The 23780-nt window shown below is 41.2% G+C and overlaps 2 protein-coding genes across 8 annotated transcripts in view; one reads left to right on the forward strand and one right to left on the reverse strand.

Moving 5' to 3' along the window:
- Positions 1-7787, forward strand: part of pde4d (phosphodiesterase 4D, cAMP-specific) — a 205623-nt gene extending 197836 nt beyond the window's left edge. For all 6 annotated transcript variants that reach the window (XM_065950136.1, XM_065950134.1, XM_020648334.3 and 3 more), the window contains 5 exons: positions 9-108; positions 2365-2519; positions 2646-2768; positions 3512-3694; positions 3785-7787. In XM_065950136.1, the coding sequence (XP_065806208.1) occupies positions 9-108; positions 2365-2519; positions 2646-2768; positions 3512-3694; positions 3785-4306 (1083 nt within the window). In that variant the 3' untranslated portion in view covers positions 4307-7787. The remainder of the gene's footprint in view (positions 1-8; positions 109-2364; positions 2520-2645; positions 2769-3511; positions 3695-3784) is intronic.
- A 2253-nt stretch (positions 7788-10040) lies between these two features.
- rab3c (RAB3C, member RAS oncogene family) lies at positions 10041-23363 on the reverse strand. Of its 2 annotated transcripts, none has more exons than XM_020648345.3 (5): positions 23237-23363; positions 21171-21395; positions 17222-17340; positions 12922-13046; positions 10041-12506 (listed from the first exon to the last, which is right to left on the reverse strand). In XM_020648345.3, exons 1-5 carry the CDS (start codon positions 23252-23254, stop codon positions 12316-12318), a joined length of 678 nt encoding a protein of 225 aa, XP_020504001.1. In that variant the 5' UTR covers positions 23255-23363; the 3' UTR covers positions 10041-12315. The 2 variants fall into 2 exon arrangements, with proteins under 2 accessions (XP_020504001.1, XP_020504002.1); XM_020648346.3 differs by lacking the exon at positions 23237-23363 and adding an exon at positions 22646-22865.
- Positions 23364-23780: the final 417 nt, after the last annotated feature.

Genomic DNA, 23780 nt, shown 5'->3' on the forward strand with positions numbered 1-23780 from the left:
TCTTCCAGGCTGTGTTCACAGACCTCGAGATCCTAGCTGCCATCTTTGCCAGTGCAATTCACGACGTGGACCATCCTGGAGTCTCCAACCAGTTCCTCATCAACACCAGTGAGTCTAAAAAGAGCGCCGTGTTAGCGGCTACGTCAGTGCCTCAGCAGTGTCATTCACAAACATGAACACACACTCACAGCCTGATAACCAGGTGGGAACACACACACACACACACACACACACACACACTGGAACCTCTACTTCACAAACATGCAACAAGATAATTATGCAAAGACTTTATTCGTCTCACATAAATTCATGTTCTTGTATGAACCAAACTGTGGTGCATCATTTCAGCACCTTGATTTCTTTACCAGAACTGGTGCTCATTTAGAGACACAAAGTGGAGGCACACGTGCATGTTATCACCTGCATGTGCCGGTTTAGTCGGGTGTGTAGGCTTAGACATGTGATTCCAGGGCTGAGGAGTTCAAAGAAGAGATCAATATTTTTCTGAATGATGCCCTTTTCCTTTAAAAACACATTTTCAAGCTAACATGCTCTCAGAATAAAAAAACATAAACAACTACTTTGTTAATATATTGATCCAACAGGCCGAACTGTACGAGGAAAACTTCTGTTTTTTAATAACACGTGGAACGAAGGCTGTTTTAGGGTAACAAATAGATGAGAGATCAAACACAAATCACAGAAATGTTAAATGATGTTAAATCATTTTGATGTTTGACCTTCAGTGACATCCTCCTGCCGATTTCTACTCCCTCACAACAGAAGCTTTTCAGATAATCAGACAGAGAGTTGCTTTTAAATCATCAACATTTAGCTATGTCCTGTTTAATTTGAGTTCTGATGTTAGTCTTAAATATATGTTGCAGGAAGAGTTGATAATAACCAGGTTGGTCATTGTGTGGCAAACTCTGTGATGTCATCTGCCTTGCTTTGCTCATAAAGATGACATCACAAACCTTAGCCCCCTTTTCACGAAACGTTGATTGGCTCAGATCATTTTCTGACAGGAAATGCCTTAGTGAACATCACATAGTTAACATAGTGCTTTGAATAAAAAGGTCTAGAAAGAGGCTGCTGTACAATGTAAGCTGGTAACGTTTATCTGTGGTCTTCACTGCACCTTTTTTTAAGCCAACAATAAAATATCTCTCCAAGTGTATTTCTGAGACTTATAGGAGCAACAGTATATATTTCTGGAATGTTATTTTTATGCACACAAGAAATATAATTGTATTGATTTCACATCGTTGTGTGACTGCAAAAAAACCACAAGACAAATACATTGAGGTTTTGGAGAACTGAGGTGTTTTCACACTTAGATTTCTGACAATATGCGGGCCAGGGCTGCATGTGGAAACACAAACAACTTTACCAGGATCTATCTTCTTGGATTTCAACAATTACTTTTTGCTTTAAAACTTCACGCCGTGAGGGACATGTGAACATAAGCAACTCGGGACATCTTCAGAGGCAAGTTGTCCTGAAAAAAAAACAGCTTTAGAAGCAACTGTGGGAAAAGTCTGGATGCCACTGTGGACACTGTAGACATTGAGTGGACTGAGCCTTTAACTGGACTAACTGGGATCATGTGTTTGTTACTGAAGTGTCCTCAGGCGAGCCACTGAACCTCTGCTGTCTCTCTGCTGTAACTGACTCACTCGCTCATGGCTGGAGGTTCCACAAATATCGCCTTGACTTTGCAATATCGAGGAGAACACAAACAAAGTTAATATCCGCTGGGCATCACTTTAAACGGCAATTCTTTAGACCATTACAACCAGGAGTGTTACGTAAGGGTATTACTAAACCTTTATCAGAACCGACAAGACACCGTGCAGTCTAGACGTGAAATGCACCAAAAGTGTTGTGCTTCCCATATGCCCAAATGGGGAATCCCTGCAGAGGAGGCAGTGTGAGTCATCATGTCAGGAGCCAGCAGAATGATCTTCTGTCAGCCACAGAGCGACAGAGCAGGATCCCCTTTCTCCCCTCTGCTGCGCGCCTCCTCTGAGGCCAAGACTAATGCATCCTAATGGAAAATCTAAATACAGATAGAGGACCTTCAGATGACCTCGAGAAGGGAAACACGCGGGTACTTTCTTCTGCCAATCACTAAGCAGTAGATGGATGATAGATGTGAATACAGCACTTTAACATTTGGGAGCGCTTGTTCGCTGTTTATTTAGCACCTTCTGTTTAGGAGATGAACCCTTATGCATATGAAATATCTTACAAAGTAACCTTTATTACTCCTGACCCGTTTTCACCGCATGCACTGTTTTAAAACCACCAACAAAACACACTTCTACACACTTTGATAATGAGTGATGTCCTTTGTTGCAGATTCAGAGCTAGCGCTGATGTACAATGACTCGTCGGTGCTGGAAAACCACCATCTAGCAGTCGGATTCAAGCTCCTACAAGAAGAGAACTGTGACATCTTCCAAAACCTGACCAAAAAACAAAGACAATCACTGCGAAAGATGGTTATTGACATCGTAAGTGGAAAGATGAACATTCATCTTTTTTCTACAACAACTGAGTTAGCTCTCGAGCAGGGAAATACACTATATATTTAAATGACTGCAGTCTGGAGATGAACAGTTTGTTGTTTGTATTTCCAGGTACTAGCAACAGACATGTCCAAGCACATGAATCTCCTGGCTGATCTGAAAACGATGGTGGAAACCAAGAAGGTGACCAGCTCTGGGGTCTTGCTGTTGGACAACTACTCCGACAGAATACAGGTCAGAAAACAAGCTTCTGAACACCAACAACAACCTCCAGATCACAGTCATACTTATTCAATTAGTGACCAGTCTTGAAAAGTGGATGTACCCTCTTGGTCTCAAAAGGAAAACGAATGCCAATGTGTCTTAAACCGGCCTTCTTTCTGATGGCCAGCAGGGGGCAGCTTCACTGTTAAAAAGTAGACTATGTAAACAGATGAGAAAAATAATTTATTTCAAAGTATTTATTACCTCAGCAAACATGTTCCCAAAGACTTTGGGTTCTCATTTACTAGTTTCAAGTCTTCTTCAATACAGCATGATAATTTACATTTTGTAAATGATGGTTCAATTCAGGGTACATTTAACAATAAAACAGGGTATGCTGAAGGACTTAGCTAACTATGATTAAAAACTGTTACCATAGCAGCCTGTCCATCAAGATAGAGACTTGAGAATGCTTTTGGTGATGTACCGGTAAGTATTGTCTCTCCTGCCTCCAAAGTCAGAACAAGGAATTACCAAACCAAAGACTCTAAAATGATGGTTCTTGTAGCTGCCTGTCATGCTTAAGCTTTGGTTACTTTTCTCTTCACCATCAAAGTTAGGTTTGCAGTTGTTCCATCTCTGAAGCCACAGCACAAACTGACTTCACCTTTCTGGTGTAATACATCAATGTTATGCTCCTACCTGGAGTGCATCAGGGAACACGTGGCTCTACCTGGCACTGTGTTTCAAACCCTGTTATTTGTTAATTCCAGGTCCTCCAGAACATGGTGCATTGTGCAGACTTGAGCAACCCCACAAAGCCTCTCCAGCTGTACCGGCAGTGGACGGATCGCATCATGGAGGAGTTCTTCAGCCAGGGCGACCGAGAGAGGGAGCGAGGCATGGAGATCAGCCCGATGTGTGACAAACACAACGCCTCAGTAGAGAAGAGCCAGGTAGTGCTCACACACACACGTACTATACACGAGTAATAGTGCTTCTAGACACAAACTGAACAACTTGGTTTTCTCCTGTGCATCCTGCAGGTCGGTTTCATAGACTATATCGTTCACCCTCTGTGGGAGACGTGGGCTGACCTGGTCCACCCAGACGCCCAGGACATCCTGGACACGCTGGAGGACAACAGGGAGTGGTACCAAAGCACCATCCCCCAAAGCCCCTCTCCTACCCTGGACGAGCCTGAAGACAGCACTCGACCCCCAGGAGGGGACAAGTTCCAGTTTGAGCTCACCCTGGAGGAGGACGGGGAGTCAGACACTGAGAAAGACAGCGGTAGCCAGCCTGAGGAGGAAGAGGATGATGAGGAGGAGGAGGAGGAGGAGGAAAACAGCTGTACTGACACTAAAACACTCTGTACGCAGGACTCTGAATCCACTGAGATTCCTTTGGATGAACAGGTGGGGGAGGATGACGAGGATGAGGAGGAGGAGGAGGTGGTACCTGAGGAGGGGGAGACCCCCTGCTCGCAAACATGTGTGGTGGAGGAGGAGGTACCGGAGGAGGAGGAGGAGGAGGAGGAAGAGAAAGAAAATAACCCCCACACATAGCAGTGTCTGGACAGCACCTGATGAACTTTTCTTCTTAGTAATGACAGATTATTTATAGAATATTTTTGGGGTTTTGTGGAGTTTGTGTTTTTTTATACATCTATGTTTATGGTTCCAAAGCGTGCGCTGCTCTCCACCGTGACCACTCCTCCTGTCAGCTTTCAGACACGCCCAGCGGTACTTTCTTCAAGTTTTTTTGCACTCAGGAAACCTCCTTTCCATTCCCGTTTGTACTGAAGTGGTGTGTCTTTATTTCACTTTTACACCTCTCCGTTATAAGCTTATGTTTATACATGGACGAGCAGCTCCCAGCCTGCTCAGTGCTGTTCATATCACACATGAAATCAATTCTACCCTCCCTCCGCTTCGTCTCAGCCTTGCCTGAAAGTTTAGCAGTGTTTCTTGTCTTTTTATCAAGTGCCCATACTCTACCCCAGAGACGGTTAATCGGTGTGTTCAAGGAGAATCCCCCTCTTGCTTAGGTCATCTCCTCACCACTGCGAATTCGGAGGCATTTAAAGCTGCCGTTCTGCCGAAAAAAAAAAAAACCTGACGGGACGGAGCAGAGATGAAAGCTGCAGCACACCCGGGGGGGGAGGGGGGGGGGGGGGGCTTTTCGAGACACATTTCTGGTGTGGAAGTCTTCCTTGAAAAACCTGACTGATACAAAGCTCAAATCTACACAGCTGTGATGCTGTCCTAGACCTCTTTAATTTTTGTATTGTACTGTATGTAAGATTCAGATATTTTCTAGACTTTACTTTTGCTAATCCTAGGCTTTGTTTTGTTAGCGAAGAAGACGAGAGAACTTTTGGGGGAACCAAGGGGGGCAAAATGAAACGTGTCTCCGATATTCAGTGTTGTGAAGGAGTATCTTCACGGCTGGATGACATTAGGAGTGTTCTGAGGTGTTTGCACTTGCACCTATAGCATTTAAACCATAATACCCATGCCACTACGCTCATATTTGGTTCATCCTGTGAGTTTAAAATTTGGACTTTATTCATGATAGCTATTATTTTTTGTGAAAGTTTTCACTGATAAGGAAGCAGGAACCTGAAGTCTTGTGCTTTACTCTAAAAGAAATAGTGATGTGGATGAAGCCTTTTGAATTTTATTCTGATCATAATTATTATTATTATTATTATTGTTGCCTGTAGTTCTTTTGAACACATCCTGAGACAATGCAAAGCTTTGTAGTTGATACAAAAAGCACCTTTTTTTTAGAAGCTTGATCATTGCTCTGAGTAAACAGAATTAGTAACAGTGAGGAAAAACTACGGGGGGGAGGGGAGGGGGTGAATTGATACCAATGTTATAAAAAGCTTTTTATTGACCTTTCTTTTATACTTTGTGGCCATGTGTTGGACTCTCACATAAGCAGCAGCTACATTCATGCTTGTTTTTAGCCACTTCATGTTCTTTGTGACATTTTTACATCACAACATGGAACTCAGCAGCTGTTTTGTTTTTTGACAAGACAATCAGCTCCGTCACGTCGTCATCAGAGAACATTATCCTCTAGTTAGTAGTTCCTCTAATGCACTGATATATTCTTATATCACCACTTTTCATATTTGTTTTTATGTTTAAACTCGCCAAAAACACTCCTTCAAGAGCTTCTGAAGTGTCTTCTTTTTTCTCAGTGTTTCCTCACAACTCACTTGACACCTGATGCTATTATTTATTGCTATATTTTTCTATTCGTTGACTCGTTTTTTTTGGGGTTTTTTTGCAATATATAAAGGTGGTACAGTAAATATTTTCACTGTAGCATAAACCTCAGAACAGGCTTGCCAGTCACAATACCCAAATATCCCTTTTCCTCCCTCTCTGTGTACATACAACAAACACATACAAAAACAACATGTAAGAAAAAAAAAACAAGAAAAAAACTTGAAATACTGCACACTGCTTTTTTTACGAGTGCTTGTTTGAATAACGTGTCATTTCAGACCTTTTTATTTAATCTTTCATTTTTGTGCCAAGATTTTTATTTTTCTCTCTTGTCGTTTTCATCCTCACCCAATGCCCTTACCTGTAATAAAAGATTCTGGTTTTATCGCTGTTTACAAACATATATTTATTGTGCTGTATATAATATATAATTATTAATGTTATTACTATCATAATGCCGTTTGTTGTAAATGGTTGATTCTTATCATCCCTTTTGGTGATGGTGTGGCTGTATTACGTACCTCTTGTTGAGAGAATGTTTCTTACACATGAGCTTCGGTGTAAAAATGATCCATCGACACGTTTGCTTACCTGAGAACTAGCTCAGTGAAGAGAGAGGGGGAAAGCCAAATTGTTTTTTAAAAAGAAACTGTTCCTTGGCCCATGGGCTGTGCCTTAAATTCAACGCATGTCATTTACGTTTAGCCTTTTTTTTTTTTTTTTTTTTTCTATTTTGATTTTCTAGTTCTCTTTTGCTGCATTAGTGAATCTTTCTGTGGCTCGGCTCGGCCTGATCTCATGTTGTGAATTTGAACATGTTGCCTTTTTACTATCACAGCCAAACACAAATTGCTCTATTGATGGCACTGTAATTGATGTCGTCGCAGGGATTCAGGCCAGCCACGAGTCAGAGATTTACTACTTGAGTGATGTGTGGCCTATAGCCGGATGTCCAAGAGTCCAAATTGCTGTAGACCTGGCGTGCACAACGTCCACATTCCTTACGCCCTGGATATACACTCAAAGATGTGACACGGCCCGTCGGATTTAAAAGATGCTGGAGAAACTTTGCCGCCTGTGCAAGAGTTCCTGCGGTGTGTTCTGCATCCACGAGGTCCGATCGCGTCTCCAAACACTGAACAGGATGCCACAGGAGTGTGTAGTTGCTGCTCGGCCTCGGTCTACGACGCACAGAGGCTTTGAGACACATCTGCATGTTCAGCCACTGCTGCATTAATTATGGCTGAAACACTGACAGTGTGTTGCTTATCTATGCTCGGCCCACACTTCCACTCTCATTACTTGCAATATCCAAAACCACTGACATTTTTCTGCCTGGAGAGGATGAGGGTTTAGTATATTCCTTTAGTGAAGGGGGGCGGGCGGGGGGAGGGGGTGGGTTGGCTAGGGGTTTGGGTGAGTGCATCATTGTCCCCCAAACAGGGACTCTTGTTTTGACACACATACTGTAGATTCTAAACAGCCCTGGACCAATGGAAACAGTGGGTTCTTTTCTCATTCTGTGTTCTATTTTTATGGTATGAAAGGAAAAACACAAACTGTAACTTTAAAAAAAGGTCTTCAGGACAATTATTTTTTGGGGTTATGTCTTTAGAATGCCAACTTGTCTGGAAGTTTCACAAGACAATTAAAATGTTATTTTAATGGATTCCTTGTTAATTGCAGTCTATTGGATAGCACTGTAGATCATACAACTTTGTGTAGAAAAATGAAAAAAAAAATGATGAAAAAAAACGTTTTTATATGCAATGGATTAAATAAAAGCATGGGTTGATTCTGCCTACCCGTTGGTGATTTGTGGTCATTTTTCCAACTCTTGTATGTGACTGTTTTTCTGGTTTACTGATGAAGGAGGAGACTGTGAGTATATATATTTTTTCTATATTTGTCTTAACAGAAACGCCCCACTGCTCATTTGGCTGTGAGATGTGTCTCACACCTTCACCAGATGGTCTGCTCTGTTTATTTTTGTCTGTAGCATCATTCAGAGATTTAAATTTATATACCTATCAGAAGATCAGCTTCATTCTTTACTTCAGTTTGTCACACACCTCGGCTAACATAATCTACAACCTGCAGTTTCACATGGTGATGACGTCTTCTGTCCATCATGGCTTTAAAGCATGAACTGTAAATCCAGCTCTGTCGTCCTTTAACACTGAACAGCAATCCTTGAAATCATTTTTTTTGTAAAAATATTTCTCACAAATTAGAATAAGTTTGTATATAAATCTGGTACAGTTGTGTGTATGAAATAGTTTACTTAAAGGTGCACTATGTAGTTTTGGTAGAGACATTTGCAAGTTGTAGAAGTGTACAGATTCTGTGGTATATGTTCATAACTCTAAACACAAACTGTCCTCAGAGGAAAATTTGGTCCCTGTAACACTGAAGATAAAATGCAATGCGAGGAGTTCTGGTGGGGGGCCCACAACAGTGAAAGCGTAACTCTCCTGGTAGCTTTTATGCTCAAAACAGTGTTCCAGGGACCCATTGTTTCTTTGAGTAAAGTTTGTGTATTTAGTTCAGAAAATATAGAATTGTTTCACTTCTCCACTACCTTTTAAATAGAGGCAGAGGAGCTATGCATCAACCTGAATTGACTTGTCCCCTATACTAGTGCGACCTTTTTACACAATATATCCATATATCAAGGTCCTACAATGTAACTCTGGGAAAACGTAAGCAGCTGAACTTTCAAGCATCAAAAGGTGAAGTCCACTCATCAAGATTTTTAAACGCAGTCTTAAAACTCATTTATTCAGTCTGGCTTTTATATAGTGTTTTATATCAATTCAAATCTTAACATTTCTGTATTGTCTTTTTTATCCTACTATAATTTTATATTTTCTCTTATGTATTTATTTTAATGTCTTGTTGCTTTAATGTGTCGTATTTTGTTGTATTTTCTTTTTATACATATATTTTCTTTTTAATTCTTATTGGTGTGCATTAGTCTCTCAATGATTTTATCAATGATTTTATAAACTACTTTTCGTCAATAACTTTTCTGCACTCTTGTTAAGCACTTCGAACTGCAATTTAATTTGTCTGAAAGGTGCTATATAAATAAAGTTTGATTGATTGATTGATCATAATGTTCCTTTTTAATGTTATACAGCATGATTAAATATCAGATTTGTTTTACGGATCCGTAACTGATTAAGCAGCATTTCCAAGTCTTAGCTGGTTAATGGGCTTTACTTGTACAGCAATTTTCTAGTCTTTGGACAACTTTGTGTTAAGTGTCTTCCTCAAGGAGAGTACCACATGTGGACTGAAGGAGCTGAGGATCGAACCCTTAGCCTCTTAGCTTTTATAAGAGGGGGCTGAGTTAGAAAATCCAAATCGGTATTAAGTATCAAACAACTGAAACACTAGTACTTGAATGCAGCTGTGAAGGGAGGCTGTCGACAGTTTTTACAGCTATTATTTGGTAGTTTAAATCATAGCACTTTACTCACAACCTAGGGAGGAACAATGGGCAGCAGAGATTGTATCTTGTTTATTCATTTATTTAATTTGGAGGGGGGTTGACATGTGTATGAATTTTGATTGGTATCTTGATATTATTGTTTTTTTGATTGTTTGGATAGTCTGCTTTACATACACTCTATTACAAGCAATTTACCTTCTTATTTATCACATCGGTGTTTCAAATTTGGAAAACTAAAGTATAAAAAGCTGTGGAAGGGAGACAGGTAGTAAAGTTGTCACGTGTCATGTATCATTGCAAACATGCAGTTATTTGATTAATTAACCTGTCGAATAAACACATACAGTATGTCCCCCCCTGAAATTCTGTTTAAAAATAACAAATGCATCAGCTGCTTATGAAAAAATGTCAGTCGATACTAAAAAGCCGCTTGTTCAGATCATGATACAATGGTGCAGTAGCAGTGCTCAAACACTGGGTGGCGCACACAGTCCAGTAATGAAGCAAGGCGTCTGCTGCGTCAACCGCACAGCGCTAAAAAGTACACATACAGCAGAATCACGTCTGCAGAGAGAGAGAGAGAGAGACACAGAGACCCAGTGATAGAATTTGATTTATTTCCTATAATCTCAAAAACATATTTCTTACTTTGCTTGCACTCCAAGAAACAAATATATTCCGTTATATTTAAAGTCGTACTGATCTAGAATGAGAGTGACCCAGAGTAACTTTTTTTTGGGCACCAAATTGCCACATAATTATTCCTCTATTAAATGAATCTTGGCTGGAGACCAGTGCAATGACTCATTTCATGGCTATTAGCATTTAAATGATATATCACACACATACACAGATGCACACGCACGGGGCACGTGTACTGTACACACAGATGCACATGGGGCTTGTAAGTGTATCCTTTTTCTTGGTGTTACAACAGTATGGCATATGGCATGGACTAAGTTTACCTCCCTGACTATCGCTCACAATAACACTGCATTTGGACATGAAAACACAACTTTAACCAACACTCAACACTTAGCAGAACAGCATATAGTACGTGAATATATTTGTACAAAAGGTATACACAAACAATACACTATATCACGTCATTTGTCTGGTCAATATGGCAGGTACACACACACACACACACACACACACACACACACACACACACACACACACACACACACACACACACACACACACACAGTCTCACATTCAGTGGCTGCAGTTACACAACAACACACACACTCTTTTTTTTTCTCCAGATTGTACATCAGCCATTCTGACCAAACTGTCACTCAAACAGCAGAGGACAGGAGAAACTATGTACAGGGTTTCATTCATAAAATATTGCACTTATTGGCCCATTGCATCTCACAGCAAGTGCTGTGACAACGCTTCTAAATCTGTAACACAGAGTGATATATATATTTATAGATATATACATCTTATTATAGAAATCTACATGGATAAGTCAGGGCTGGCTTCATGCAATGTTCGGGGGGGGGGGGGGGTTTATTCGACTATGCAACAAACAACCAACAATGCTAAAGGAACTATGATGTTTTGGCACAAATGTTGTTTTTTTTTTCTACATGAGTTGCACAACTGAAAGGCATTCTGGATTTTAAAAGAAGCTACAACTTTTATACTTTATTTTGACTCATTATTATGAGCTCCACTGTGTTTATGCCAGCTTGGAGAAGCTCCCATTTCCAACTGAACGTCTGAAATGTTTTTTCTTTAAGTAGGGATAAACTTTCATCACATAAACATGACATTTAGCATGCGGACTCAAAAGTTAAGCAATGTGATTAATATATGGCTGTTTATTCCATGCCAGAGCTGATCAGTAGTTTATTATTATACACTCTTCTGTGCCTTACCAGTGTGAGACTCTTATTTAAAGAAATGTTGGATAGTCACTGTCATAGTTAGATTCTATCTGAAGACAAAACAGTACATATGATTGAGTTTTCCTAAGCATGCTCATCGCATCAAACTATAAAGGGTCATCTTAGAGGCGAAGCACATAGAAATATTTGCTTTGAAGATTCACAGATACACTAATCGAGAAATCACACTTCTACAGACGGCAAACTGTGGAGTACTACTCACATCAACATTATAACATACTGGATTCATTCCCAAAGAAAGCATGACAGAGGAACCTACAGAGGCCGTGTTGGAGATGCTAAAAGGCCACTTTTTTTATCCAAGGTAGAAGATTTTTTTTTTTTTAATAATAATGACAAAAAAGTTACACTCAGACTTCAAACTCATGCACTCACACACTGCACAGACGCACACAACAGCCACACACTCAGGACACAAAAGAAAGCCGCTACATCCTTTAGTGCACAAAATCATAGATTTGGCAGCTTTAGGAGATAAAGTAATCCTATAAAAGTAAAATACATACTGTACAAAAAATAATAACTATTAAAGCACTCACTCTGTCCCTCATTTTATTAGTATTCTAGATCTTAAAGATTCTCAAGGTCTAAAGGTTTATCTGTACACCTGATTATGGCCTTATTGGTCACACTCAGATTATAACTGTACTAACTAGTTGAAGAATGAGAATATGGTGTCTCTATAATGTAGATATCCTGTAGTGTTACACATCTGACACAGCTATCACTGTTTGTCTGGTTATTTGCTCTGGATATAAGGTGATAAAATTGAGAGATAATACGACAGCATTTTGTAATTCTACTACTAAACTGGGTTTGAACTGTAGTCCAGAGGAAGCAGCACTAGCAGGAGTGATAACGCTGAGGGAGAAACAAAAAACTCTGCACGCTCTGACACCTTACAGGACCTGCACTGCCCTCCCTTTGGCTCCCCCCCCCCCCCCCCACGTCGCTCACTAACAGTTGCATCCGGGCTGCTGCAGTGGCGGAGCGCTGTCTGTGAGTTTGGCAGTGGGGGCTCCCGTAGTGACGGCCGGATCGCTGTCCAAGCTCTCGGACATCTTGTCGCAAATGAGGTCGACGAGGCGTTCAAAGGTCTGCTTGACGTTGACGTTGTCCTTGGCGCTGGTCTCGAAGAATTCGAAACCTTGGGAGGAGATAGAGCGAGTAGAAACACGAAAGAAAAAAAAGGCAAGAATGGTTTAACTGTATGTCATAGAGGGAGGGTGGAGATTATGGACCATCATAAAGGGGAAGGATAATCGAATAAAAGCAAGAAAAGAAGGACAAGCACCCACTCGTACTGAAAAGCACAAAAAGTGAAATAGTCTAAAAAGTTCAACCATGATAGTTTGTCCCTTAATGCCATGAAAGTTTAATGCCTAAACAGTCTTTGTTTGACTTTTAAACTTTGACTATTAAATGTTAGACGGTTAAATATTTTGTGGTAAGAGTGTGAATGCTTGTCCTCTATTTCTCCTGTGTCTTCATAACATCAGTGTTATGAAGACACAAGCCATTACAGATAACATACATGGGGTGAATGTCTTCGTAAGACTCACCCAACTGTTCTGCCAGCAGTCTGCCACTATCCACTGACACCACTCTCTCTTCGTCCATGTCACACTTATTTCCAGCCAGCACCACTTGTGCATTATCCCATGAGTAGGTCTTTATCTGGGTTGACCTGCACACGATCACAAACAAAAAAAACAAGAACACTCACCGTCAAATGGGTGCTGGTTGCTGCCTTAAAGAAATAAAGATTCATTTGAATGTTTGTTTTTTTGTGCAACTTTGATTGGATGGGAAATGAAGACAAAAGATGGCAGAGAAGAAGGCCATGCAGTAAAGTGTGTTCGCCCATTTGGACCGGTCATGAACATGTCACTGCGTCATCTTGTGTTTGGCATCATGTCATGTTTGAGTCAGTGATGGATGCAGAGAAAAAGTGGGTCAACTGCTTTGTACTGAAGATGTAGGTTAATATCTACAGTTCCTCTTGGTCTGCTGCTTTATTGAAGTGTTTAAAATGCAAAATTAAGTTTAATTCAGTCATTAAGGACTGAGTTACTTTTACCTGTCATCAAACATAAAGAGACGCATTAATCACTAAAACCTCTATTTATACTCTGGAGATCACTAAGAAGCAAACCTCATATATATATTGATATCGAGGCAAGTACAGAAGCAATAAAAAAGACACAAACAAAGCACATTTTTAAAACCACAAGGACGGTGATTTAAAGTCTTTAAAAATCCAAATGGGAGATACTCTGACATAGAAGTTAAAAGAAGTAAAATGTAACATAAAAAAATATGGTTATGATCAAAAAAGTACAGCTGTGTAAAAACTGTGGACTCCTCCCTCCTCTACCTGGCTCTGTGTTTCCTGGATGGGCGGAGCTTCAGAGCCAATAAGGGCAGCCAGCTCACCTGCTGCAAACTCTTTGGGAACAATGGAGCAGGCTGACTTCATGCCTCATCACTCCTGATAGTTTTTATCATCTTATCTTTGTTTGAGAAACGTAAGTAGAATTTAATTAGTTCATGCTTCATTTGCTCTACTGATTTACTCTGTTTTCATTAAGTCATGTCTTTCATCTTTAATCCTGCATTTGCATTTATTTTTATGATGAGAATTAACTTTTGTTACATCTGATTTGTGACTTGGATTATGATGTCGAGATGGATTACCTTTGTTAATCTTTTTGCGTTGTCAGAAAACCAGTTGAAACTATAGAAGATAAAAGATTGGACTGGAAACTCTCTACCTGTTCTCCTTTGTCCTTACCGACAAACCATTGAGCTTGAATTGTTTCTTGAACTGGGTGTTCCCTGCTGCAGAAATAGTATTCCTTACTCTCAAAAATTAATCAAAACAATTACAAACAGAAGTTAAAAGGTTTAAAATGACATTTCTAAAATGTCCAACAGGTAAAGGTGCATTTAAGTCAAGGAGCTGCAGTGACTTGTTTTAACTTTCAGAATCTTAATGCACAGAGATAAACGGAGTGGAGAAACCCGGACAGCAGAGAAAAAAACAGAGAAAAGAGGGATGAGAAAAACTCTGAAGGAGAGCGCATTTAAATGCAGGAAAATACAAACATGTTCTCTAAAACATGTTTAACATTCCTGCAATCAGCATGACGATACATTATACGTTTCCTTCCTGAGTTGGTTCTGTGTTTTAAAATACTAATAAACGACAACAATAAATTGAGCAGTAAAAGATGTAAAGCAGATTGAATGTGTAGCAGTCAAAAAAAAAATGCCAAAAAATCAAACCAATGTGCGCCATGGTCTATGATTGGTCATCACATGTTACTTGTGGTTATTTTTTAATATTTCATATTGATATTTGTCACAGCCTATTTTTAGCCCTTTCCCTTTAGAAGGTATCTTCAGCTGCTGCTAACCAGCGAGTTAAAAATGTATCACAGGGTGTTAGCCATGGTCTCCCACAAGACGTTTACAGTTATTAACGTCTCAATACACAGAAGAAGTGCCCCCGTGGATCATTGTTTGAGCTCTTTATCCCTACAGCCATCATTTAAGCTAGCCTGTGTTGGATCACTGGAGCCATTAAAGTCAGAGAGTAGGCTTAATACATGAGTGAGCAGAAGCAGGAACATGTCCTTTCTTTAAATTCACAGCTCTATGGGTTACAAGTTTGTTTTGTACGAGGATAAAACTTATTGATTAGTTATTGGAAACTTCAAATGAGAAAGACTATTTGTAATGGGTTTATCATATTTATGTTTCAGATGGGACAATCTGATATTATATGTTGATTTAGATGTTGCCTGAAACATAAATACTGTTCTACTCAATCATTTTCATGTCACATGTTCCTGCATGACAACAGCTTTAACCTTCACATTTACTGCACAGGAAAGTTACTGCCCATCAGAGAGGATGGTGCCTGCGCTGCTCCAACCTCCAAACATATATCGAGAGGGATTTTAGGGAACAAAAATATCTCCTGTGGTGTTTGACTAAAAGTAGGGCAGCTTACATACCACAGGCTGAACACGGTAGAGAGAGAGAGCGAGCTGGTAAGAAAGAAAGGAAGAAACAATGATTCAAGAGGAGAGAGCGAGCGCAGCATGATGCTGGCACTCGTCCTCCTCTCTCTCTGTCCAGTTCTGACTTGTTGTAGTGGTTCATATGTGGGTCAGTTTGAATCCAATGTTCACTGACAAAAAGACAACCGTGTTTGTATCTCGTCCACCAGCGTAACAAATGTAGTGTTTCAGGGTCTCCATGATTTCTAAACAATTTGGCCTCATGGCAATAAATGAAACGCATAATTATGTAATGTCCTCTTTGAGTTGCTGCAGTAAAATGTTTTCTGCAAAGATTTATTTTCAAAACTCACAGTCCCACATTTTGTGTCAGCATTTCAATATTTCTCCATCCTGTCTCTGTCACAGGCAGGAAATGAGCACGTCACAGGCTTAATTCAGCCACAGTCGGGGAAGGAGCCATTGCCATGGCAACCACCTCTTTTTTTTTTTCTACAACCTTGTCACAAGGAACAAGGGAAAGAGAAAGTGGGATTTAAGCCTGTGGCAAAGGCAGAAAAGGAAGATATCTGTTTATGTGCCAGTTAAAAAAAAAAAAAAGAAGCACTCTCTTCTCTTGTTGTTCTGATCCGTGCTCTGTCTGGTAGGTAAACTCACAGGTAAGTCCTCAGGATAGTCTCTGCCAGTGACACACTTTGGTCGATTCATTACCAAACCCCTCACAGACAGTGCTCAGACTGCAGTCGTCCATCAAAGTGTCAGACAGGCTGTAAAAGAATAATAGGTGTGTCTGGCTCCGACCTCTCTTTACAAGAAAGCCTGGTTTCTCTAGTGGGTCGTTTATTTCAGTACAAGTCAGGCTGATAGAGGAGCATTTTAACACAAGGCATGCTTTACATTTTAACAATAGCTCAGCTAATAACTATAAATGTGTTTTCACTCAGGCTAAAGGCAGCTGCTTTCACCATGACAGCTGCTGCTAAAGGAGCTGTCAACTGCTGCTAGCTAAAAGATAAGGGCCAAGCAGACACTGGCCTTAATAGAGATTGTCACAGTGCTAAAGAGGGCATGTAGGTGATATGTCAACTGCAAAAATACCACCATCTATAGCAAGTCAGTGTGAGTCCTATCATCATTTCCTTGCAGCTGACGCAAAAGTAACATCAAGGGAATGAAAAGCCTGATGATTCAGAAGTCTTTCTCTCGTTCTGCGCTCTGTAATCTCTGCAGGCTGGCAGAGAGAGATAACCGCAGGACAGCGGGGTGTAAATAAAATGTAAGATGACAGTTTCTCACCACAACATCTGCACAGAGTCGGGTGTGAGGAGGAATAAAAACACACATTTAATGTCTAACTGCAGGACTGAAACTCTACAGAGCTGTGATGTTTATGCCAGCAGGACAATGTTTTAGTTATTCCTTAAGCAACCATCCTAACCCAGAAACCTGGTTTCTGCCGCCAACTGAACGCCATCTTCCAAGTCCTGGGTTAGACGTCAATGCCTCATCATAAATCAGTGACATTTGGGTTTGGCTCAGAGTTACTGTCCAGCCTGCCGATGGTTATGTGACTCAGGAGTGACCTTGACGAGCAAGACCTCCAAGTCGGACAAAGACGAACAATCACACAACAACAAGTCAAATATGAGACAGAGGACGGGTGTGTTCAATATCAAGCGAGCAGGATGGCTAGAGATTCAATTACAAGGACACACAGGAAGACTTTTTAATACACTCATCTGGACTTCATGACAATAAAATCAGAAGGAAACAGGATAAGAGGAGAAATCAAAAACAGACCGAAACTAATGCTAGAGTGTCTGCAAACACTCACCAGTCCTGCACAGCGCCGAAGGACTCCTCGTTGGTGATGTCGTACATTAGGATGAAGCCCATGGCCCCGCGGTAGTAAGCGGTGGTGATGGTCCTGTAGCGCTCCTGGCCTGCTGTGTCCTACAAACAGACGACATGATGTTAGCCGGCTGATTGATATTTACACTGTCAGGCTCCGAAACACGGACACGACCCTGCAGCTGCACAGCACGTATATGCAAGTCAGTAATGGTAAATGAGCGGCGTGCATTATTCATCTGCAGCTATTTATACACACTAAGATATTCTTTGATTCATATCTGAGCATAGTTTAGACCGTTATCTACATTTCTACATCCACTTGAGGCAATGTTTGTCGTGTTCATGATGTGGAAACGATCATTATGCTAATTGCCTCACTGGCTTTGCATTGATAAGATGCCAAAAACAGCGATTCAGTTAAGGCTGGAGTGATTGATTGTTTCCTCTCCTCAATAAAATAATCACTCGGCTGTGTTGGACAGCCAGTGGAGCAGAATTCAGAGCATTCGTTTATGAGGTGGGGAAAAAAAAGGGCTAAAAATAGAGGTAGAAAAGCTACAAACGTGGAGGAACTGCTCGCTGTTTTATGATAAGGTTGAACGAATTGCTCAAAGGCACAGCGAGGGAGTGATTACACAGCATTCGAGGAGTGCTTCATTGTACACAGATTACCCTGGAAACAAGCGCACGCTGCAGCTCTTTGCCACGAGATGTCAATGAAAATGCTAATAAGGTCTGAAACAGACAGATGAAGCTTCGCTGTAGTGAGTCTGTCCATGAAAGGAAGGAGGGGATGTGCGAGTTGTTGTTTTTTTTTTTTCCGTCTTCCTCTGCAGTGGTTAACAGAAGCGTAGATTTGTTTGTTCAACGATCAGTTATGTAACAATAAACTCCGACGACGTCCCTCCTGTCTGGTGCTGCCTGTTTACTGCGCTGATGTCCCACCCACAACAAGTGTGTTCACATGCGTTCTGTGGACCATGATGGACGACTTCTGGCTGCTCCACTTGGATCTTGTTAAACAGAAGCCCCCCCCCCCCCCCCCCCCCTCCGACAGGCGGCACAGGATTTGTATTTGCCACGGTCGCTGTGTCTGCCGTCATTGTGCACATGGCTGCAACAGTGTGCTGTGCGTTATAGCCAGGGGACAGCTCTGACCTTCACACCACAGAGACAGAGCTCACATTCTGCAGAGCATCCACACACACACACACACCACAAATAGCACCTTTTGTCGCGTTACAGTAACTCTAGAATTGCAGATAAAAGCCTCCATTTTAAATGTAACGTCAGAGGATGGGAGCGTCCATTGTAGGGCAAGATTCTGGACATGAAAAGGTTTTTTTATGACACAAATTGTGAAAGGATTCTGCAGGTTATTTTCTTCTTTTTTGTGTGTGTTTGTGAATTGTTATTCTTAGACATGTCATTAGCCTATTGATTTTGGCTCGAGTGCCTGACAATGACCTCTGCATTTCCAGGCGATTTTCCTGTTAAAAAAAGGCGGAGCAGGACAGGAAAAAAAAAAAAAGATGCTGAGCCCCGTGAATCTGAGCTCCTCGAAAACGCTTTGCTCGTAGTCTGCAGCCCTACAGAAATCAATCCAAGAAGCGGTTGATTACTTGGAGTGGGGCTGTAGTGAGCGCCGGCTGACACTCGCCTGAACTCCTCTTCATTCAGGAAAGTGATTCCATTTTTTCCACCAGGTTCACTTCAACCTAACACAACAACGGGACGACTCTGAAAATTCATTTTTGTGCTTTTCTCTCTCAACAGGTTTGTTTTGTGACGACCTCAGTGACATTAGCCGACAGCCATCTTGTTAAAAGGCCGCTTACAGTACTGCAGGTCTCAGCACTTTGAGCCCAATTAAAAAAAGGACAGGCCAATTACGTGGACACCATAGTGGTCCCTCTGAATATGCTCAGCTTTGTTAATGATAAAAACACATTAGCCCAATTAGCCACTCGTGACTGTTTAAATCTAGCTTTCACATCCTGCTGGGCCGCCTCTTCTTTGTCTACTTATTTGATAAGCAAACATTAAATGTCTGGAGGACGGCTAATTGCTGCAAAAGACAACTATTATGAAAAGGGAGAGCAAAACCTCTGAAGGAAAGCTGACATTTAGTTAAGGAACAACAAGGAGGATTGGAAAGAAAGTAACAAGAGGAGGTCTTGCGTATCATCCCCTCACTGTCTCAGAGGTATTAGAGGATGCTTCAACAGATCCAATGAACTCCTAATTAAACAGCCTGAGACGGTCTTCAGTTTCCCACACATTCAATGAGAGGTGTTGCTTCTGTGTTCCTTCCAGCCGTGTGCCAAACTAACACTTACTAGTCTCTTGTCAGGAATGTTGAGACTTCCATCTGCCTCCATACTTACATCCTGGTGTTAACGCAAGACAACACGTATCCCCCCCCCCCATCGAGCTTTATGCAAATAATAACGCACACAGCTGATGTGTGCCACATGTTTTTCAGAATAAGGAACAAAAGAACCAAACATACTCTCTGTTGTGAATTGAAATGTTGATATCTAAAGAGTATAATTATAAAAGGACTTCGCTACACTACAACAACCCAAATCTTAGCCGGTGTATCAGTCTAATTTCTAGAAATAAAAGTGTCTCATCAGGCTTCTTATAAGCCACATTCACCTGTGAAGCTAAGATTAACATCTCATTTCAAGATATTACAAGCAAAGAAATACATCCTGAGCTGATTGTTATGAGTACAAATAGCTGAATGTACTTTTTAAGTTTCTTGAAATTGGATAAAAATATGATTTTAAGAAACTTAAGCAAAATGTCCTAGCTGCATTGTCAACTGTTTTTACGAATTACAATATATTGAAATAAGATGCTTGTCTAGACTTGTTAGGTGAGTGTGGCTTTTAATAAGCGTAATGAGATATTTTGAACTATGAATTCGACATATATATTTCCTGATTTGAGTTTTTTTTGCAGTGTAGGATGGTGTGACATGTCACTTAAAGGGCAAAATGGTCATTTTTGTCCACCTGCATGTTGTCAAGATGACATCAGACTTCTTCAATATTGTTAGTCTTTATTGAACAAAGCTAAAATGTTGGAAGAAGTGGTATTAGCTCTGATGTATATTCTATACTTTGAGTGAAGGTTATGTATCATAATGCAAAGCCAACCTGAAACAAGAAATGAAAGCAAAGTATGTCCAAGCATATAAAGTAAGCACGATCCCTCCTAAAAGCCTCGCCCCTGACTTGAATTGAATTAATGCACATGGGGGATCCCGTTCATGCAGGACTTTTTTTTTTTTGTCTAACAGCCTGTCAGAGTCCTTGAAATGTATTGATCAGCAGAGAGAGATATGGACAGAGGTCACGAGAAGGTGGGCTCTGGGCAAAGATTGACAGCCTTATGGAAACAGGAGTCCCTCAGCAGGAACACAAAGACTATAAGAGCAGGAGGGGGGGGGGGGGGACATCTCTGAAGAGCCCCTTCCCCCTTGGAGCTTTGATAGTCCTCCAGGAGACCTTAGAGGACAACATGAAACACGTTTCTTCTAGACAATCGGTGCGTTTCAACATGCAAATGATCTCCATTTGAATGGGTTAAAAAGAATTTTGAGCGAGGTGTGCACACAGAAATAAACCGTGATGAAAGAAAAACACAACTATGGCCCATGCTACTTTATAATCTGGAAATTTGTCGTCTTTCCCCTTAAACTTTCCACCTTTAGGTTATAAATAAATCATATTTCGAGTTTGGCTTTCAAAACGGAAGGAATAATGAGGAAAAACACAAGAGTAAGATGCATTCAGAGCAAGGTGAGCAGAAATAGAATCTGCATTAGCTCCTTCTATTTTCATCTGGTTTGGTCAGGAATCAAACATTTTGTGGCTCCCCTCCTAAATGTTTAATGCTCGCATTTGAATATTTCATACCCAGATCTGCAGCTTGATCCTCTTGTCGTTCTTGTACACGGTCTTCACTTTGAAGTCGATGCCCACCGTGCTGACGAAGGCCGAGGTGAAGGCGTCATCTGCGTAGCGGAACAGGAAAGACGTCTTGCCCACGCTGCTGTTGCCGATGATCAGCAGCTTGAACATGTAGTCAAAGTTTTGGTCCCCTCCCTCTCCCTTCCCTTTTGCATCCTGGGTGGCAGCCATCTGTAAAAAAAAAAAAAAATTAAAATAAAAAAAAAACCACAAAGAGACGCTGAACAGATTGCAGAAAGCGCTTCACCTTGAGTTAGTGTGAAGCTTCTCAGGATTGTGACGCACAGATGATGTGGACCAATGAGAGACACATTTTTTTTTAGTTTTCTGTCTCTCTAGTTTTTTTAAAATGCAACTTCTAACGTAGTTTACTCACTGGGACCAGCGAGTCAAGGAGCAAAAGAGCCTGATGTTGCACATACAGTAATTGCTGGTTGTACTACAGAGGCCGCACAGATCAGAGGTGACAGACGGCTGTGTCAGGCAAACCAGCATGACCCAACACAGCAAGCTGCTGTATTGATCAGATAAGCAGGGTTTTAAAACGCTGAGCTGGCCTTCTCTTAAAAAGTGTTTTTTTTTTAATGCAAAATTATAAAAACTAATGAAACCAAAACACAACAGTGATTCTGTCATTTTACACACTGTCTATTATTCAGTTTATTTTCTCAATGTGAATTCATGCTATGCTCGAACAAAAAAATGCAAATGTATTTTTATATTAGTCTTACAACAACAATTTCACACTTCATTTTTATTTTCTTTTTTTTGCAGCTTTCATGCATCCTTTTTCTGATTATAAATCTTAGCAGCCCTTAAATCTTCCATTTTAAAGCTGCTCGGCTTCCGTATTGTGTAAAGAAATTGTATAATGCTACATTTTCACCCAAGTAACGCATCCATAGGCACTGAGGATCTCCGTGCAAGCTGTCAGCAGTCAGCAACCCAAGAGGACAAGAGGACTGGGAGCAGAAATGACAAGAGCAGAGTCATCTTTGCTCCAAGGTGAATGTTTTCACAAAGCCACTGCGCCTAGAAGCCGAACACGGACACAGTCTCTCCGCACAGCCTCTGCTTTTATAAAAGATGCCGGACCTCCATCCTGCACCTCCTGCACATCCTGCACCGGGTTTCGCTTCCGTGTATGACATAAAAAATTAAAAAAAAAAACACACAACCGAGGCTGTATTTGCAAGGACATCGCTTTGAACTATCATTGCAATGCTGGCATTCAAACACACGGAGATAAAAGCATTGGATGGAACAGGGAATGACTCGATATCATTAAAGAGGGAGCTGCATGCCAGCTAATATCAACCTAGCTACTCTGGGCAGGAGGTCATCTTTTCACCCGCTGAATATTACCCTACTGTTAAGAAATGAAACTAGCACAACGCGTTGAGGACATTGCGTGAACAAACCTGTTTTTGAAGGCCTGGCGCTCTATCTGTATGTGCCCGTGTTTTGCAGAAAACGCGTTTTCTCTAAATGTCTAATTGAGGCGTTGATTCTCTTCCCCCCTCCGCGTCTCTCTTTCTCTTTGGAGCGCCGAGCACTTTCAGCACCTGGGAGCTGTCCCCTCCGCTTCACATGTGGCACGCGCCCCTGCGCTGACGAGGCTTGTGCTCGCGTGAGACACGAGCACGAGCGTAAAGGGAAAGAGCGTTTTGGTTCGCTCGCTCTGACGTCAGCGGCGAGGTTCGTCGGGGCCAAAAAAAAAAAAAAAACATGGGGAGTGTAGTTTTTTGCAGCGTATCAGCGCGGATGCGGATGTTGGTTGAAATAGTGGCTATTCGACTACATTACTCAGCATGCAGCACTTCAACAGCTGTGGAAAGGCAGGAATAACATCTGTGGGTCTTTAAAAAGAAAAAAAAGAGATGTTGTCTACAGCCTATGTTCCGATTCATGCAAAAAGAAAGACAAACATTGCAATACAACTTTAGGCCTGTGAAGTCTGTACCTGCTCCCTTGTTTGTTTGTTTTTCATTTTGTAAAATCATGCATCTTACCTTCCCATACAGGTCCATGTCAGGTCTCAAATAAATGTGCCTGTATTCAAACCCGCCCTTATCGCTACAATAAACTCCCAGCTGGACGCTTTTTTTTTTTTTTTTTACTGGAAGCAAATATAATGGCCTCTTCTTTTGCGTCACTCTTGGACGCGTTCGCCCCCCCCCCCCCGCCCATGCAGCAAACCCTGCTTCACAGAACAAACGCCTGTGCAAATAAGAGAGGCCTGAGTGCTGATTGTTGCTGTGGGCCTTTCAATAGAAGCAAGTGCAAGAGGAGGGAGCGGTGGAAGTGCAACAAAAAATGGGCATCTTTAATTTGCAATGGTAATCACGACAGTCCTCTTTTAGGTGGATCATAATGGCTGCTTGGTTAATTTAAAAAATATTCCTAAGTATAGTGTAGCATTTTTCATGATAGGACCCGTATTTTCACAGCATCAGTTACTCTGAGCGTCTTCCAGTGTATTATCTTAATAACCATCTTCTCCTCATACTAGAGGCCGACATCATTTATGGTAGTCCACCATGCAGAAACAGCACA

This window comes from Labrus bergylta, chromosome 2 (assembly GCF_963930695.1).
Source record: "Labrus bergylta chromosome 2, fLabBer1.1, whole genome shotgun sequence".
Lineage (NCBI taxonomy): Eukaryota > Metazoa > Chordata > Actinopteri > Labriformes > Labridae > Labrus > Labrus bergylta.